This window comes from Rhopalosiphum padi, chromosome 4 (genome assembly GCF_020882245.1).
Source record: "Rhopalosiphum padi isolate XX-2018 chromosome 4, ASM2088224v1, whole genome shotgun sequence".
NCBI lineage: Eukaryota > Metazoa > Arthropoda > Insecta > Hemiptera > Aphididae > Rhopalosiphum > Rhopalosiphum padi.
In genome coordinates this window covers 45,837,546-45,855,468 of record NC_083600.1, presented here as the reverse complement: position 1 = coordinate 45,855,468, position 17,923 = coordinate 45,837,546, and the positions used below count along the sequence as shown (strand labels likewise).

The 17,923-nt window shown below is 26.5% G+C and overlaps 2 protein-coding genes across 4 annotated transcripts; one reads left to right on the top strand and one right to left on the bottom strand.

The window, feature by feature from the left end:
• The first annotated feature begins 147 nt into the window (after positions 1-147).
• Positions 148-17,230, top strand: LOC132931020 (valine--tRNA ligase-like). 3 transcript variants are annotated; one of them, XM_060997202.1, is made up of 18 exons: positions 148-330; positions 12,975-13,179; positions 13,246-13,492; positions 13,617-13,845; positions 13,911-14,090; positions 14,160-14,284; positions 14,370-14,515; positions 14,605-14,721; positions 14,788-15,022; positions 15,091-15,213; positions 15,277-15,384; positions 15,438-15,597; positions 15,660-15,937; positions 16,016-16,213; positions 16,283-16,397; positions 16,457-16,623; positions 16,762-16,914; positions 16,987-17,230. In XM_060997202.1, the coding sequence occupies exons 2-18, from the start codon at positions 12,995-12,997 to the stop codon at positions 17,065-17,067; spliced, it is 2,847 nt and encodes a 948-aa protein (XP_060853185.1). In that variant the 5' UTR covers positions 148-330; positions 12,975-12,994; the 3' UTR covers positions 17,068-17,230. The 3 variants fall into 3 exon arrangements, with proteins under 3 accessions (XP_060853185.1, XP_060853186.1, XP_060853184.1); XM_060997201.1 differs by lacking the exon at positions 148-330 and adding an exon at positions 12,689-12,907; XM_060997203.1 differs by lacking the exons at positions 12,975-13,179; positions 13,246-13,492 and having other exon boundaries at positions 149-330.
• LOC132931024 (dynactin subunit 6) lies at positions 10,344-12,564 on the bottom strand. Its single transcript, XM_060997207.1, has 5 exons — positions 12,376-12,564; positions 12,114-12,284; positions 11,039-11,166; positions 10,637-10,779; positions 10,344-10,568 (listed from the first exon to the last, which is right to left on the bottom strand). Exons 1-5 carry the CDS (start codon positions 12,384-12,386, stop codon positions 10,479-10,481), a joined length of 543 nt encoding a protein of 180 aa, XP_060853190.1. The 5' UTR covers positions 12,387-12,564; the 3' UTR covers positions 10,344-10,478.
• Positions 17,231-17,923: the final 693 nt, after the last annotated feature.

Below are 17,923 nucleotides of genomic sequence, written 5' to 3'. Positions count from 1 at the left end.
TCTGACGCGTGCGCGCATCGCACGGGTGGTTGCTAATCATAGCCAGAGGTCTATTTTTACGGCTAAGACGCAATTCTCCGGCCAAATTAAATCGCATTTCGGTCGGTGTGCGCTTTTTCTTGAAACGCACGCGAGAGTCCGTCCGACGTGATAATGGCCGGCCGGCTGGTTAGCCAGTCGGCGAGACGCGCACAAAGAAAATATCATATAAGAAACTAAAAAAAAAGTAATAATAATTTACATAAACAAGTTAAAACAGCTGCCTTCGCGGCAAACCGAATCGAACCAACGGAAACTATACATATGGCCGATGATTTTTGGCCAAAAGTTGTAAGTCGATATTTTTTTTCAAAATCGTTTTAAAAATCGGATCAAATTAATTATTCTTCCAAAATGTATACATATTAAGAGTTCGATATTTATTTATAGTGATTTGTTAAGTGAACAAAGTCCTAAAACAATGGAAGTTTAGATAAAACATAGAACAATATTTTAACACGATACTAATATTATGATAATAGCTTGAAAAACTTATAAGGGTTAATCTTTGGTAAAATTTGACTTTGAATATTGTGACTTACGGATAACCACGAATATACAAGTAAAAAATGAATCATATTATACCTAGAAAAATATTGTTAAGCCCGAATGTCATGACTCACGAGCCAAAAAAGAGTATGGTACATGTCCTCATAATTGAGTTAGTCACGTCATCACCATAATATATTTGTGTTAAATTTTAATTCAGTGATAAATCATTGTATTTATACGAAGAGAAAAGACAATGTATATGCCTCCATATTTCTTAAAATACTTTATAATATATTATATTTAGCATAATTTATTTTATTCTTATAAATTATTATAATATAATATTATTAATATTTAATAATAAACTAACTACCTACAGTAAGTCTTTAACGATGTAAAGGAAATAAATGGGAATAAATAGCATAAGATTAGTCAAAATATTTTAAAAACGTAATTGTGTATAGAAATTAAAAATATTGTACATATTATATACTTAATAGTGAAAAGCTTCAAGTTCCATTGATGACAAAATTATTAAAATTGTTAAAGAAAAAAACAAAATTTTTAGGTTTAATTACATAATATTGTTTGGAACAAGATAATAGTATATTTTTGGTATACTTGAACTCGACAGGGATATCATAAACTCTAAATTCTCTTACATTAGGTAATAAATTAAATTTGATTAGATTTTATTTTAATGAATTTGTTAATCATGAATAGTATTTGTTTTGGACAATAGACGCTAACCGGTAGAATGCCCAAAACCGTATAATTATTTTTGTCGAGCCTACTTACGCACTAAAAACATATTGCATGCGTATTAATACACGGATTGTTTGTGTCCCCATTAACTTCCCTCCGTCGCTATTGAGTATTGACGAGTATAAATGGACTAAGTTGTATGCCAATCCCGACTACCAGTCCATTTCTTAATAGGTTTCTGGTTTAACGAAATATATAGTTAAGACCAATACATTCGTCGCTTTTATCAGGATCTAAAATACGTTTCAATAAATAATTACAAATCGTATAATAAATTATAAAATTAATAAAATAATGATGAGAATAAACAATTTTGTTTATATTTTTAATATATTAATGATAACCAGTTGTTGGTTTTTGTTTTGTTTTTTCGCTGGTTTGGTCAACAAGTATGTAGGCAATAGATATTCAGCTGATTTACCGGTATATACTATTCGTCGAGATTTAAATAATTTACGATAAAATTCCAATTTACTAAGTAAATGTATGCATTTAGAATATTGAGATACCTACCGTTTTATAGTAGTACGCAATAAAATTGCAATGCGTTGTAACCACTTGACACAATAGGTATATAATAATACTATGTTCGGATTATGGTACCCGAAAAATTGTTCGTTTTATTAGGATTTAAACTTTGTGCCGACTAGCGAGTACGTTTTAGCGATCGATTTAGCCGTATAATATATTATGTCGGGTTATAATATTGGCACGCGGCCCATTCGTTGTTCTCTTCCGGGAAAACGCAATTATTATTATTATTAATCGTGTACTCGACACAACGGCTATATTTTATTATTACCTACGTACCGACTACCATACCAATACGTACGACATTATATATATATATATATATATATATATATAGGTACCATATACGCTCGATAATTCGAGAGCATAAATAGTATAATGTATGTATTTTTATTTTTTATTAAATATTGTCACCGGCATTTCGAGGATACGATATATTTTTATACTATTTATAGACCTGTTGTGTTCAAAATTAAAAGAAAAATCACTCCTTGTGAAAATTCAAATCCGCTTTTATCGAATATTCATGCTTGAGATGAGTTGATCAATCGCGTTGAAAATACTACCAATCGCTCTCGTTGGAATTGCACGAATGCGACATCGGTTATTAAAAAACAGCGTTAGACTGAAAGGTTCTATGATTAGCTGATGATTGAAGTTTATAAAGATTTTACATATATAAGTAAAAATACACGAATTTCGTTGAATAAACACTCGTTGAATTTGACATTACTTCAGGATTGAGATGTTAAAATAAATACAAAACAATAATAATAAATCAAAGTTAAACAATTCTGAGCGGAGACAGTCTGTCAGCCTAAGCTTAATATTGGTAAGTAATATTAAGTAAGTTATATTTAATAATAAATTTACATTGCTAACATTGCTATTATTTTTTTATTAGTAATACATTAACCAGTAAGTTTAACTAATTTTTTACAAAAACTGATAATATATTATTCAATTTAATACCTATTACTAGCTGTTAATTGTTATACTTATGTATATATAAGTTTAACATACAAGTCAATACAGATTTACCGTATAGAACAGTGTAAATAAGTTCATGGTATACAGCTTTAAATGAATCTAAGTAATTTGAAAATTTATAGTAAATAATAACATATCATAGGTACCTACGTAATACAAAAAATTAAAAATGCCAATTCCCCATGAATAATATTTTTTGAATTTACAATCAAATAGCTAAAATCGTTATGTTTTGTTTAAATGTCTCATCTCGCCCAAATTTCAACCTGAAATGTCTATAAAAAAAAATTCCATGGGTATGTATTTTTAAGATTTTATAGATTTTTATAAGCTAATAAAACATATAAGGTATCTTGTATTGGATTAATAAGTATAGTGTTTAAAATTAAAAATTTTATGAATTTTTAACTAAAAACTATTTTCTACAATTTTTATTTTAATGAATTATGTCCAATATTGGAACTTAAACGCTTAAAAAAAATTTCTTTTAAATATTTTTGTATTTTTAAATTGCTAAAAGAATAGATAATTAATAGGATTTTGCAACACGCTAAACTGTTTTGTTTAATTCCAATAAAAAAAACGTATGATAAATCTTATTGTAGTAAATATTAGTCTTTGGTGTTTCAAATTTTTCAAATTTTTTTAAATTTTCTACTAAAAACGATTTGTAAATTTTTATGTTTTAACGAATTTTGTAAAAAAAAATTACTTCGACTAACGGAAAAGTTTATATTCATGTAACCAAAACGTAGGTACAGTGAATTTAACCCATTTAAATTTAAATATAAATACGTTCAAATACCTAATAATGTCGCACGGAGCAATAGCCATAATATAAGGTCAATGAAGTTCACATCATAATATTATACAGATATGCTATTTATATAAATCGCTGTTCCGTTCTTTAACTTTTCGTTAACGTTTGTGCTTACTGCTGTGTAATATTATTATTATATAACAATACAGATTTTCAATATCATTTTTATACGCGTATGATTTATCGTTGAAATAGATATATGGAAATTGGTCTCAGACCAATTTTTTTTTTTTTAGAGTATATTTTTGTAAATCGGAAACTGTAATATAGTGTATTACTGTATATTATATTATTATACATTTATACTACCTATCTACGATGACGGTATAGTATCACAGCTTAGTCTGCATTGCGTTACTGTTGCCGCCTTGGCAATTGGCCATGTTATTATCCTACATATTATTTGTATGCATAATATTATAAACGTGCTTTTTTTTTTTTGTTTAAATGTAGCAAAATTGTTTCTAAAAAATAATAATAGATTTGTCCTCGAGACTTGACTTTTAGAATGCGCAGAAACCTTGATCTTGAACAAAACTCGCATACTCTAAATGTTTTAATATTCTTTTGAATTTACAGTTGTATGTACATCTGAACAAAGGCTTATATTATTCAGTATTCGATAAATATCTTACAATATTTCAAATAAAGCGTGCTAGCTTTACCAAGAATCGTGGTAAATCATAAGATTTAAGATGATCGCATCGCCCTTCATTACCATAAAAACCCTAATACCGACCCGACTGAATACCATTTATTTCTTAACACATATACAGTTATACCTAAACAATTTCGTATGTTTTCGTTTCATAAGCTAGATTTCTGCCTCATATATTAAACTCCAAATAAATAAGGATATATTTATTGTAGTAGGTACATAAATCATACCTCTTTGAAGTTAATTTGTATGAGCCATTTTCAAAACCTACTTGCACAATAGATACAAATAAATAATAATATAAAACTGTAATTTATATTTTTAATAATTTCCAAATAATCACATTTACTGCTTTCCGTTAAAAATTTTGTAAAAAATAATTATAGGTACCTATAATTATAATTATTATTTATAATTTGTTCTTTGTTTTGAACTACGCAAATTAACGCGTATATTTAAGCATATGTATTACAGTTTAACAAGTTTGTGGTCTTATATTTATACCATAACAATAGAAAAAATAATAGGTTATATATATTTAAGACTTAATGAGTCGTATTTAAGCATCTTTACTGCGCCAAATAGATTTTCTATTTTTAACTAATCCCGAGATAAATAAAACAAACGATTAATAACAAAATATATAGATATTAATAATGCTTGAATTATTTATCTATTTTCGAGTAAAAATGCATTCAAAAAATCATTTTATATTCCAATATCGATTTGATTTCGAGTTTTAACTTTTAAAATATTTAATTATATACATAATATATAGTTATAATAATTATATATAATCGCTCTTACGTGAAATTTTAAATCAAAAATTATTCTCGTGACATTTCATTTTCACATTTTCGTACACGACTGTGTGTGTGTGTGTGTGTGTGTTAAATTATAGGTACTTAAACTTGCTGGATACGAATATATACCATTGTCAATTCAAAAGCTGTCACGCAGACCCAACGAATAATCATCGAATGTTTAACAGTATATAGTTGACGTCTCTATATACATGATCATCAACTATACACTGCTGCAGCGACTCATTTCGTATACAGACCATCGGCATTCAATGTGACTGGGCGCGCAACAAACATATATATAAATATGTATAATAGGTTGATACGTATATATATATATATATAATAATATATTATATGTGCATGTACTATCATTTCGTTTGGCCGTTCAACCGAGTTGAATAATGTCACCATGTACATAAAGCGGTGACGATTCAGACAGTGTTTTATATGCACAAGTCGAATATACAAATGCATTCAAATTTGTTGGAATGTACATAATATACACTATATACTTAGCTATATAGTATATTACTATATTATGCAATAGCTTTATCTGTAGGTGTATCGTAATTCGTAATGTAGATGTGTACATCGATTGACGTTTATTTTTGGTTACCTACTCAAGTGTCGCCGTAAGATCGTTTTATAACACTTACTATTCAAACGACTATATCATACAATATACTAGATAGATAAAATACTAGGTAGATAAAATGTGCATCGCGACGGCTCGTCTAAACTTTGAACCTTTATAAAACGATGAGTTCGATAATCGACGTACCTGCCTATAATTTGTAAGTGTGATCAATACGATATAATCCTATGTATTGTTCTACATCATATCATCCTAATAAATTGCCCCTAGATCACTTATAAGTTATAATCATGGGACGTACACAGAAAAAAGTTTTGGAGGGTATTTTTGAAAATTAGTTATTGAAAAGTAGAACTTTTTTTAATAAATATACAAAAATTTTTTTATGAAAATTAGGTATACTTAAAATACTTTTTTTTAGATACAAACATTAATCTAACAAAATTAATATTAAAATTGAATAAGTAAATAACCATGCAAAAACCCACGTATTTCGGGGGGTGTTTGAACACCCAAAACATCCCCATGTCCCTGGTTATAATATATATTATTAATGCGCATTCTTACATATTATTATTCTATTCAATTATTCATGTCATATCTACGTATAAATCTTGATTAAAACCGAGATTCTTGTATCAGTAATACTATGATTCAATATACCTAGACTATAAAAAATAGACAACGGGTATGCAGCACACTGTAACTGATTTCATTCATGCATATTATCCAGTACCTACTTGAATTGGTGAAGGAAATACCTCTTTTCGCTTTTCTTTTTTAAAAATATTTTAGAGTATAAGTACACCTTATAATATTTTTAGTGAGACGCTAAAAAGAATTCTTTTACAAATTTATTGAACTAATAAATAGGTACAGATAGCAAAAATTCTAGTAAAAATATCATTAAAAATTTGTAGTTAATTATAAATCTTGCAAACAATATGAAGCGTTTAAAACTCTTCATAACTCACACACGTACCAATCAAAAAATAAAAATTATTTTAAAGAATTTTTATAAGACCGTAAGGTATAAATAGTCAAATTTAAATAGGTAACGAATTTTAATAACTGTTCAGTTAATGTTTATATTCAATACGATGAAGAAAGTGTTCGAAGACTACCTAATAACAACATTTCAGTTGAATGGAAAAACTAATAAGTAATAATTTAAGGATATCGAAAATTTAAAGATCCAGAAGGTTCTTCAATATCTACCTAGAAGTTCAGTTAAGTTCACTCTTTATTGCTACCTAGCTAATACATAAGTTATTACCATATTTTCATCATATATAGTGTAAGAGGTCTAATCTGGATCCAAAGGCACAATTTTAGTTTTAAATTTAGAGGGGCTATTATAATTTGCATGTATGTACTGTGTATATGTTCCCTGAGATATATAAAGATGGAAGAGGATATATACAAACCATTTGGGGGGGGTATGATTGATTTTGAGGGGGCTTAGTTCCCCGAGCCCCCCCCAAATTGCGCTTTTGTCTGGACCCCTCCCATTGATTGACAGAATTTAAAATTCTTAAGATGCAAACCACTGATTTCAATTATGTAGTTTTTACATGTTAAAAAATTTTGAACCTCCCTTATTTAAAACATTTCTGGTTACGTCTTTGATACTTAATGAACCAAATTATAATTATAACATCTAAAAAAACAGTTATATAACTTCTGAACACGTCATATTATTGTTAGTATTTATTAGGTACCTAGGTACTAGTGGTACTACCTAGTTGTGTGGACCTGTCATTCAATTGTTTGTCCAAAACAAATAATTAATGTAGCAATTAAAATAGCTACCTAAAAAATATACACTATTTAACTTAAAATATTACTAATTTATCTAATTAATAGCTAGACTTACCGAATTTTGGTCCATTTTTATATCAAAAGAAATTATTTTAATCGCTAAAACGTACCATTACAAAGCAATACTGCATCAAAACCGATTAGAATGTGTTGTAAAATTGGTTTCAAATTAGTTTATGATAAGTTATACTTAAAAATATTCGATATTTTTACATTTAGTTTGGATTCCAATTTAATATTTCCATACCCTAAACATTTTATGGAACAAAAAAACGATTTGGAAATGCCAATATCACGTTTTGGATTTTAACCCCTCGAGTGCTAATAAAGGAATCAAATAGGTATACATAGATATATCTACCAATTATATTAAACATAAATTGGGCGGGACTTTATGAAATAATACAAGTACATGATAATGATTATATCTCTATTACTGTTAAGTGTAAATAAAGGTCGTAAAGGTTACGGTATTCATAACAATGGCGCACCAGGGGAAGGACTCTGGGATCATTAAGTTAATTTTTATTTTACCAAGGTAGACAATAAATTATTATTATTATATATGCATATTATCATAATTTATAACATGAGATTTAAATGCATGATAATAACAATAATAGGTATAATGAAAATACATTTCTTGACTGGACCACATAAAAATAAATAAATACAACCGAAATAAAAAATTAATGTGTAGTTACCTACTTAGCATAGCTCAATAATATTATTTTACATTTTTGCTGTATTAACACGCAAAGGGAAAATACTTACAGGAATAGCTGCTATTTTCATAAAATGTGAACCTACTAGGTCCTATAAGTGGCTAAGTACCCAAAATAGTGAAAATGCATACATTATAATGTCATATCATCATTCATAATTAATATAATTCGAATAATCAAAGATATTAAAGATGGATTTTATATCAGTTATTTTTGGGATATCAAATAAAAATGAATTACAACCAATATCCAAAATCTAATATAAAAACCGTAGTTAGGTAACCAAAAAATGGGATCTATCAATATTCTTAAACATTACGAGTTATTTTTACTTCTGAACATTTGACACCTATTAAATTATAAAAGAATGACTAGAATTTAAATTATAAAAGAATGACCAGAAATTAAATTATAAAAGAATGACTAGAAAGAGTCCAGAAAATCCACAATATAGTTGATAAATTAATTTTATCATTATTCATTAGTTGTTTAAAAAATTATTAGAGATACTTACAAAGTTAACCACCCCCACGATCACGAATTTTTTTCTGAGTAGGTACGGCCTTGCTTAACTAAGCCTTAACTATTTAAGTACACTGTAAAATTACAAAATTATAATTGTAAATTGGGTAACTATAAGCTAAATTATAGCTGATATATTGGTAATTTGTTAAACTACTTCATCATTATCTTTCTTTTGTACATATTAGCATATTAGCACTATATTTAAATAAAAAGATGTAATAATCAGGGGTTCTTAACAGTACATACATAATTTATATCTTGCTATATGTTGTTATGTTTGTAATATTAATACTATTTCTTTGTTACCACTATATTGTTTATATAATATGTTTACTTTTGTCAGAGGTCTAAGCCCGTAAAATAAAATAAATAAATAAACAAATATACTATTTATATTATCTAGAAGGTAGGTATAGGTATCTATGAACCTTATATTATATCCTTTGTCCTGGCAAAATATTATTATCATAATGTATTGTTTAAATGTGTCTGAATATCTTATGGGAGAGGGCCAAGGAGGTGTGTGTAGGTATACAAACAATTGTTAGTAGAGTATACAGTTAGCATATAGGTAGGTAACTAAACTTAAATTACATTTTAATTATTACATCTAAATGAAGAATACAAAAATATAATTTTGTTTTAATATAAAATTATAACATAAGAGTAGAAGATTTAGGTTACTAAATGCATTATGCATTTATATTAAAGCTCACTATATTATAAACTATAAATACTATTGTCATTACTGTAAAAAATATTTTATAATAAACTATTCAATACAATTATTTTACTTACATGGTTATTTAGGGGTTATGCTACATAGTTATTATGGATTATTACTACAAAACAATTTAATTACATATTGCACAAAAAATGATTTATTCATCATTGTAAAGTTGACAATATAGGTGAACCACTATTTGATTTTGATGAATACTGTTTCCATTACAGATTGCTAATAAAATTATAATAAAGTGATGAAGATGCTTTCATTTGTCTTTATCAGTCAATTATTTCATTTATACTTTATAGTATACTTTCAGTTATTATTTTTTTTTTTAATATAAATTACTAATTAGTAATTAGTTAAAATACTAAATAATTTCAATAGACCCAACTATTAAATTTAAACTAAAACATAAATGTTGTATACAGAATGTTAACCCCATAACAACTTTACTAGTTTACTGATTAGGTCATATACTTAGTGCACACTTTCATCTGATATTGGTATTATTTGAACTGAATGTTCAACTGTTCAAGGGTAACAATAATATAGTGATATGTTTGTACATCAATATCATAATAAAGTATGAACATACATTTTTAATACATTTTGGTAATAAAATTATGGTCATAAGATGTTTGATATAGGTAATTTAGGTTCAACTCTTTACTGATTATATCAACACATCATAATATTATTATTATAAGAATTTTAGTTAGTGATATTAAAAGATATTTACTAAGTCTACCTCTACAGCCATTTTTTTGTACCTTTGACCCCTATTTGATATTTCTGAGTGAGGTATTTTAGTCTAACAGATATCTAGACATTTGTATAACAAAATAATAATGCATCAGAACTATTTAATAACAATTTAAAAAAAGATATATATTATTTTGAACGTATATACAAGATTAATAAAATGTATTATAATATGTAGTATGAATGTGTAAATGATACAATATTGATCTGAACATAGATTTAATTTCCTTCAACGGGGTTTTTATTTTTTCTTAGCAAATGGTAACTTGGTAACAATTTAGTCAGAAATTCGCGATGACCTCCAGGAACCTAAAAATATACAACATATTATTGTTTATCAAAAACAAAACATTGAATTAAATTTTTTTTTTACTTACAGATGGTTTACAAAAAGCTTTTTGTCTAGTACAGTTTTTACCATACACACAAATGCCATCTTCAATAGGCGCGGTTGATGTTAAGTGACAACCTGCTCCAATAATGCAATCATTGCCTATTGTTAAATTTCGACCAACATAACCTAAACATTTTTAAAATAAAATGTTTATAATTGAAAAAATAAAATCTAATAAATATTCCATTCATATTAAGAAGGAACCTTAGCGGTCAACTTGAACACTGGGATATAGTTTTAATATACTGCAGGGATATAGATGGTTGATTTGGTAAGGTTAATTATAGACGGGTGTTATCCGACTACCCTAGATAAAAACTGGCCACTACACTACTACAGAGGTGCCTTATTAACGTAAATGGACTATGTTAAGTTATTTCCATACTTTTAGATTCAAATATGTTATTGTCTCCAATAGATTTGACTCCGTCAATAGTTGAATATACTTCAAATACATTATTAGAACCAATTTTCAGTGTAACCGGCTCAGACTGTTCTTCTCCAGGTAAAAATCTATTTAGAAATACATTTTATTAAATCAATATATCAATATTCTACAAGAAATTATAAAATTATAAATGTATGATATTATACGTAATATACATTTTATCTTTATAAAATATAAAATATATTTTATTACTTTTAAAAGGTTTTATAATTATTATTATTATTATTATTATATAATTTCTATTCTATTTATATATCTAAAGTTGGCTTTTACTACTCTCTGAGAGTTTTTGCTGCCTCCAGGTAATTTCTCTCAATCATGAATTATATCTTTAATTGTTCTCTCCTACCCTTTCCAAGTTCTTCTCAACCACATCTAACCACTTAATTATAATTTCTATACAATTCAATTGTATTATACCTATAATTTCTATTAATTAAACAAAATAATAAAGTCATTAAAGAATGATTGAATAATTATTAATACAATAAAGTACAATTAAATTAGTAAGAATTATTGTCTTATTTATAATTGCATTTTATATTCTTGATATTATTGAGACTTACTACCTGTTATAACACTATACTAGCAGTGCCGTAACTAGACTACTCGAGGCCTATGTGCAAATCAAATGACCGTATTATACATTTTTTTGAGCCCCTGCAATATAGTATGACGCCTGTGGCCCGTGTGCGGTGCACACTATGCGCACCCGGTTTTTACGACACTGTATACTAGTAAAAATGGTAAAACAAAAATTTAGATTTATCAATTGTTGTCACAAAAAGTTCTATTATAAGAGATAAGTTTCTATAAATAAAAAATTGCTTGTACTTATTAACGTTAATATAGGTAGTTAAAAAATTAAACTTTATTGATATAAAGTTGGATCAGTGAACACGGAATATGAATGTGATATATTTTGATTATTATTCTAATTACAGTTGTATTACAATGGATACAAATATCAGTTTGATTGTAAATCAGATTCATATTCAATAATGATACTCACTTGTGAATAATATTGACATATTCTTCAATTATATTATTTTCTCCTATATCAATGGGTCCAGCTTCAGCAATTAAAGTTACACCAGGATGAATTATTGTAGACGCACCAAAACTTACTTGACCCTTTACTTTAATTTCTTTACAAACCATAGCTCCCTGGCCAATTTTAATTCTAAAAAGTCAAATTATCATTTAATGCACAGTTTAAATGGGGAAGAAATTATTGTTTACTAAAGAAATAATATCCATATTTAGGTACTTACTTAGATGACATTTTGAAACAAAATCAAGGTACAAAACGATTGTGAGTTGTTGTAACAATCCAACGTCTAATATTTTCTAAAATTAAATGAATAAAATTAAAATATAGATTAAAGATACAATAATATTAATATATTATAAAAATATTAAAAATCACTCATTTCAGGATTTTATGAAAAACAAATCGTTTACTTTTTTATGATAACAAAACAAAATAAATATTTATCAAAAATTGATAAGTGATAAAATTAAAATGATAAATTCACACGTTTTTAGATATTTTGTATTTTGTATTAAATTATTATTATTAACATGTTATAAAATACGTTGTACATCTAACTAATATAGTAATACTTAAAATTAAAATAAACTATTTAATTTAAAATCAATTATATAGTTCTTAATCATACATAATATTAACTAATAGAATGTTTATTATTAAAAGTAATATGAAAATTACATTATTTCATTGCAAACATCTGAAAAAATACAAAAGAATTGGATGTTACTATTATTCTATAGATTTTAAACACGGTAAATTAATAAAGTTTTACACAATTTTTACATTTTTGTTTGAAGTTAAAAAGTTTAATATTTTCAGGAGAAAATCAAATATTACCCATGAAGTATGAACCTAAATTAGTTGAAAAGTCTAAAAATATTCTATCACCCAATTTTAATAGTATAAATCATAATATTGATAATCCAAAAACTTTTTCCATCGTATTGCCACCACCAAATATCACTGGATCTTTGCACTTGGGCCATGCGCTTACATCCACTATTCAGGATATTATTGTTCGATGGTTTGTAATTTAAATTTAATTTAACTTAGTTATTTTTTTTGTCAAACATTTTTTTTTTTAAATTAGGCACAGAATGAGTGGTGTTGATGTAGTGTGGGTACCAGGTACTGACCATGCTGGTATTGCCACCCAAGTAGTTGTAGAAAAAAAATTATTTGCTGAAAAAAATATTAGCAGACATGATATTGGTAGGAAAGCTTTTAACCAAGAAGTGATAAAATGGAAAGAAAGCAAAATATCAATTATTAGAAATCAATTAAAAAATCTTGGTGTAACATTAGATTGGAACAGAGAAATTTTCACAATGGATGAAGTAATTAATTTGTATGGGTACTCGATTTATTTATCCCTTGTCTTTTTTAACAATTTAACATAATATCCAAAATCTTCTTTATAATTTATTTTGAAATTATTTAAACCTAAAAATATATTTTTAGAAACAAAGCAGAGCTGTTAATGAAGCTATTATACGATTATTTGATAGTAAACTCCTATACCGAAAATATTCATTAGTTAATTGGTGTTGTTCATTGCAATCTACAGTTTCTGATATTGAAATAGATCATAAAGAAATTTTAGGAAGAACTTATATTAGCTTACCAGGAAGTAATAGGCCGGCAGAATTTGGAATTCTCACTGACATTGCTTACAAATTTCAAAATTCTGGTTTGTATCTACATTATAATTATATTAAATTATTAGTTTAAAATACATTTTTTACTGATTATTAGATCAAGAAATTGTTGTATCAACAACTAGACCAGAAACTGTACTTGGAGACGTAGCAGTTGCAGTAAACCCTGATGATATTAGGTATAAAGGACTTAATGATGTAAAACTATGGCATCCTTTTAGAAAATGTACTATACCTATAATTTATGATAGTTCTGTTGACAAAAATTTTGGAACAGGTATTTTTATCTAGAAGGATTTAAATATTTAATACTTAAATTTTATAAATATTTTTTTTTTTGTTTAAGGGGCAGTAAAGTTAACTCCTGCACATGATATTTTTGATTATGAGTTAGCTGCTAAGCATAATCTTCCTATTATCAATGTTATTGATGAATCTGGAAATATTAACTGCAAATATGATGAGTTAAATGTAAATTACAATGAATAATAAATCTAATATATTTATATAGAAGTATAGAAATATATTTGTATTGTTTTTAAATATTCAATTTTAGGGTCTACCAAGATATGAAGCTAGAACTGCTATAATCCAAAGATTAAAACAAATGAATTTACTAAGAGACTCAAAAGAACATAAGATGTCAATTCCTATTTGTAGCCGTACTGGTGATATAATAGAACATCTACCAAAACTTCAATGGTATTAAAATTGTTTCGTATATATTTAGTTTATTTTTTATTCCTTATTTCTATTAACATCTAAAACTGTTTTCTTTTTAACTTTTTAAGGTTTATTGACTGCAAAGAAATGGCTCAAAAAGCATCAGAATCATTTAGAAATGGTAAATTAACTATTGATCCTAGTCATTATCAGAATCAATGGCTGTTGTGGCTTGATAATTCCAAGTATATAATTTAAATAAAATATGAATATGTATTTAGCATGATTAAAAATTATAAATATGTTTTTAGAGATTGGTGTGTATCTAGACAACTCTGGTGGGGACATAGATTGCCATTGTTTGAAACTAAATATGGTTGGATATCTGCTCATAATACAGATGAAGCTAAAAAAAAAATTGGAACTAAAATTAAGCTATCAGAAAAAGAAATGGCTTCTTTGGATATTCGACAGGAAGAAGATGTATTAGATACTTGGTTTTCCTCAGCGTTACTACCGTTCTCTTCATTTGGTTGGCCCGACAAGGTTAATAATGTTTATATTAAACATTACTATTAAATGTTTAGTAATAATTACAATGCACGTTATTTTAGACTGAAGATTTAAAGAAATACTATCCTTTGAGTGTTATGGAAACTGGACATGATATTCTAACATTTTGGGTTGCCAGAATGGTGATGCTAGGAACATTTTTAACAGGATCACTTCCTTTTAAAGTAATATTTATTGAAATATATAATTTACATTTAAGAATTGTTATAGCATTTTTATATGTTTAGAATGTGATTTTACATGGTATGATATGTGATAGTCATGGTAGAAAAATGTCCAAAAGTCTAGGAAATGTTGTTGATCCTGAAGATATTATAAATGGAATTTCATTAGAGGTAATCACTAAAATAATTATTTTATTCTTAACTCATTTTTTTGTATATATTAGGATTTACAAAACAAAGTTAAAGCCAATGCTAAATCTGGTACAATATCATATGATGAATTAGAAAAAGCTTTGGTAGGACAAAAAAAACTATTTCCAAATGGTATTAAAGAGTGTGGTACAGATGCCCTAAGACTAACTCTTGTTTCTCAAAACATCAAAAGTAAGTTAATATGATTTTGATGCACAAAATATAAGACTTAATATTTCTGTAAATCGTTGTAGATCAAGTAATTCACTTTGATGTGAATGAATGTTATCAGAACCGTATGTTTTGTAATAAAGTATGGCAAGCTACAAGATTTGTACTAATGTGGGCGAATGAGAAAAAAGTTCATGACTATATGTCACTGGCTCCCATTAACATAATGCAATTTTGGATACTGAGTCGTTTGGGGGATTGTGTTCATACAATGAATAACTCATTCCAAAATTATGATATTTATATTGCTACAGCTAAATTGAGAAAATTTTTTTACAATGAGTTTTGTGATGTTTTTTTGGTATAAATCATTTTAGCATATTTTATCCAATTATGTAATGACTAATCAATTAATTTATTAAATTATAATTTTTTTTAGGAAACGTGTAAACCTACGTTTGAACATGGCACTGATGAAGAAATTCAAACAACTTGTCAGGTGTTATTATATGTTCTGGATACATCTCTTAGACTCATGAGCCCAGTTATGCCTTTTTTATCAGAAACCCTTTATTGTGCATTACCTGGAAAAAATAAAACACAAATCGCATATACTAAGTTTCCTGAGCCAATTGAAGTATATCTAATATATAATATTGTATACTATGTAACACATCCGTATTTAATAAGAATATTTATTTTTTAGTATATGAAATGGCATAATAAACAATTAGATGCTGATATAAGAATAGTGAGAGATATAATTACAGCAATACGTAGAATTCGATCAATAAATAATTTTAACAAAAACCAATCTGAAAGTATTATAAATGAATATTCAATTTTTAATCTAAAATTATATGATACATTTTATTTTTAGTTATACTACATTCAAAATGCCATAAATTATTACATAAGTATGAAGATATTATTCAACATTTATCAGGATCTACAACATTATGTTTCTTAGAAGAGAACTCTAATTTAAAGTTGCATTCTATTTCTGATATAGTTGGTGATCATACTGAAATTCATCTTCTTTTAAAGGTATTATATCAGCACTTGAAATGTTTTGTTATCTTAAATTTACTATACATACCTATAATATATAAATAACATTTATATGAAGATTAATACCTGCCTGTAAAATTTGAAAACATTTTAAAAAGAAAATGTATTTTTCAGGGTGGAAGTTTAGAATACAAGAAATATTATAGTATTTTAAATTCAAGACGTCAACGTTTACAAAAACAAGTAATGAAAATCGAAAAATCACTTTCATTAAGTAAAAATATTCAAAATAGTACTGACAATGTAAGAGTAACACGAGAAAATAAGGTACATAATAATATTCAAGATTTTATATATACATATATTATATATACATCTAATACATTTTTAATTTTTTAGTTGCATTCATTGTTGGAAGAAATAAATAGAATCAGCGTGTACATGAAAACTATCAAGGATAAAGAAATAGTAACCGAATAGGCAATTTAACAATGAATAAAATAAGGTATTTCAACGAAATACTTTATAGTCTGTATACAAGAGGAAGACTGAATTTAATTTGTCTCAAATTATGATAAGACCTTGGTAGGCAAGAAAATTATTGTTTCTATAAATATAATAAAGTTACCAAACTAACTAACAATATTCTTGTATTCAATTTAAATGAGCATTTACTTATCACCAAAATCTGCCTAAACAGACTAGTTATTACTTCGACGTTTTATTTTTTACTTAATAAAATGTTAGGTTAGTTAACTCTAAGTTATTTTAAATTATATTGTATTTATTTATTTAGTCATATTTGTATGAAAAATTTAAAAACAAATATTTGAAACACAATCACCTAGCTCGACCATAAAATAATGAATTATTACTATTTAAATAACACTGGAAAAAATTCTTAATAATCCATTCATGATAGAATTTACATAATCTATTAAAGTTAATGACACAAAAAACCGGCAGACAAAATTTCTTAATCAATATGGTAATAAGATAAAAAAAATACATGAATTTAGCTATACAGCATCTTGTCACATGCATCCCAATTTTGACTTTTTGTTACCATAACAATATTTTTGTGCTACAAAAATTGTTTACAATTTATGTGGTGTTTTCTTTTCGAAAATTTAAACTGTTAAAAAAAAGTCATGGTAATTAAATAAGTGTAATAGGTTAACTTGTTAGTTGTTAATTTCTAGTCTATTATTATCATTAAAATATTTTGTTTAAATACCTATGCAAGTCTTGTGACTTGTATGTCCGATTCGTATTCAGATGACATTATGACAATGAATTATTATTTTCTGGTGTTGGATAAGATTAATTAGGGATC

What these genes read in the sequence shown, in the direction of transcription:
- LOC132931024 (XM_060997207.1), bottom strand. An exon ending in TATGTCAATATTATTCACAA is followed by an intron (nt 11,167 to 12,113) that starts GTGAGTATCATT and finishes ATTTCTAAATAG; the next exon opens with ATTTTTACCTGGAGAAGAAC. An exon ending in AAGCTTTTTGTAAACCATCT is followed by an intron (nt 10,569 to 10,636) that starts GTAAGTAAAAAA and finishes GTATATTTTTAG; the next exon opens with GTTCCTGGAGGTCATCGCGA.
- LOC132931020 (XM_060997201.1), top strand. Translation starts at nt 12,802, where the DNA reads ATGTTTATTATTAAAAGTAATATGAAAATTACATTATTTCATTGCAAA. An exon ending in AAATTTTCACAATGGATGAA is followed by an intron (nt 13,493 to 13,616) that starts GTAATTAATTTG and finishes ATATATTTTTAG; the next exon opens with AAACAAAGCAGAGCTGTTAA. An exon ending in TTACAAATTTCAAAATTCTG is followed by an intron (nt 13,846 to 13,910) that starts GTTTGTATCTAC and finishes ACTGATTATTAG; the next exon opens with ATCAAGAAATTGTTGTATCA.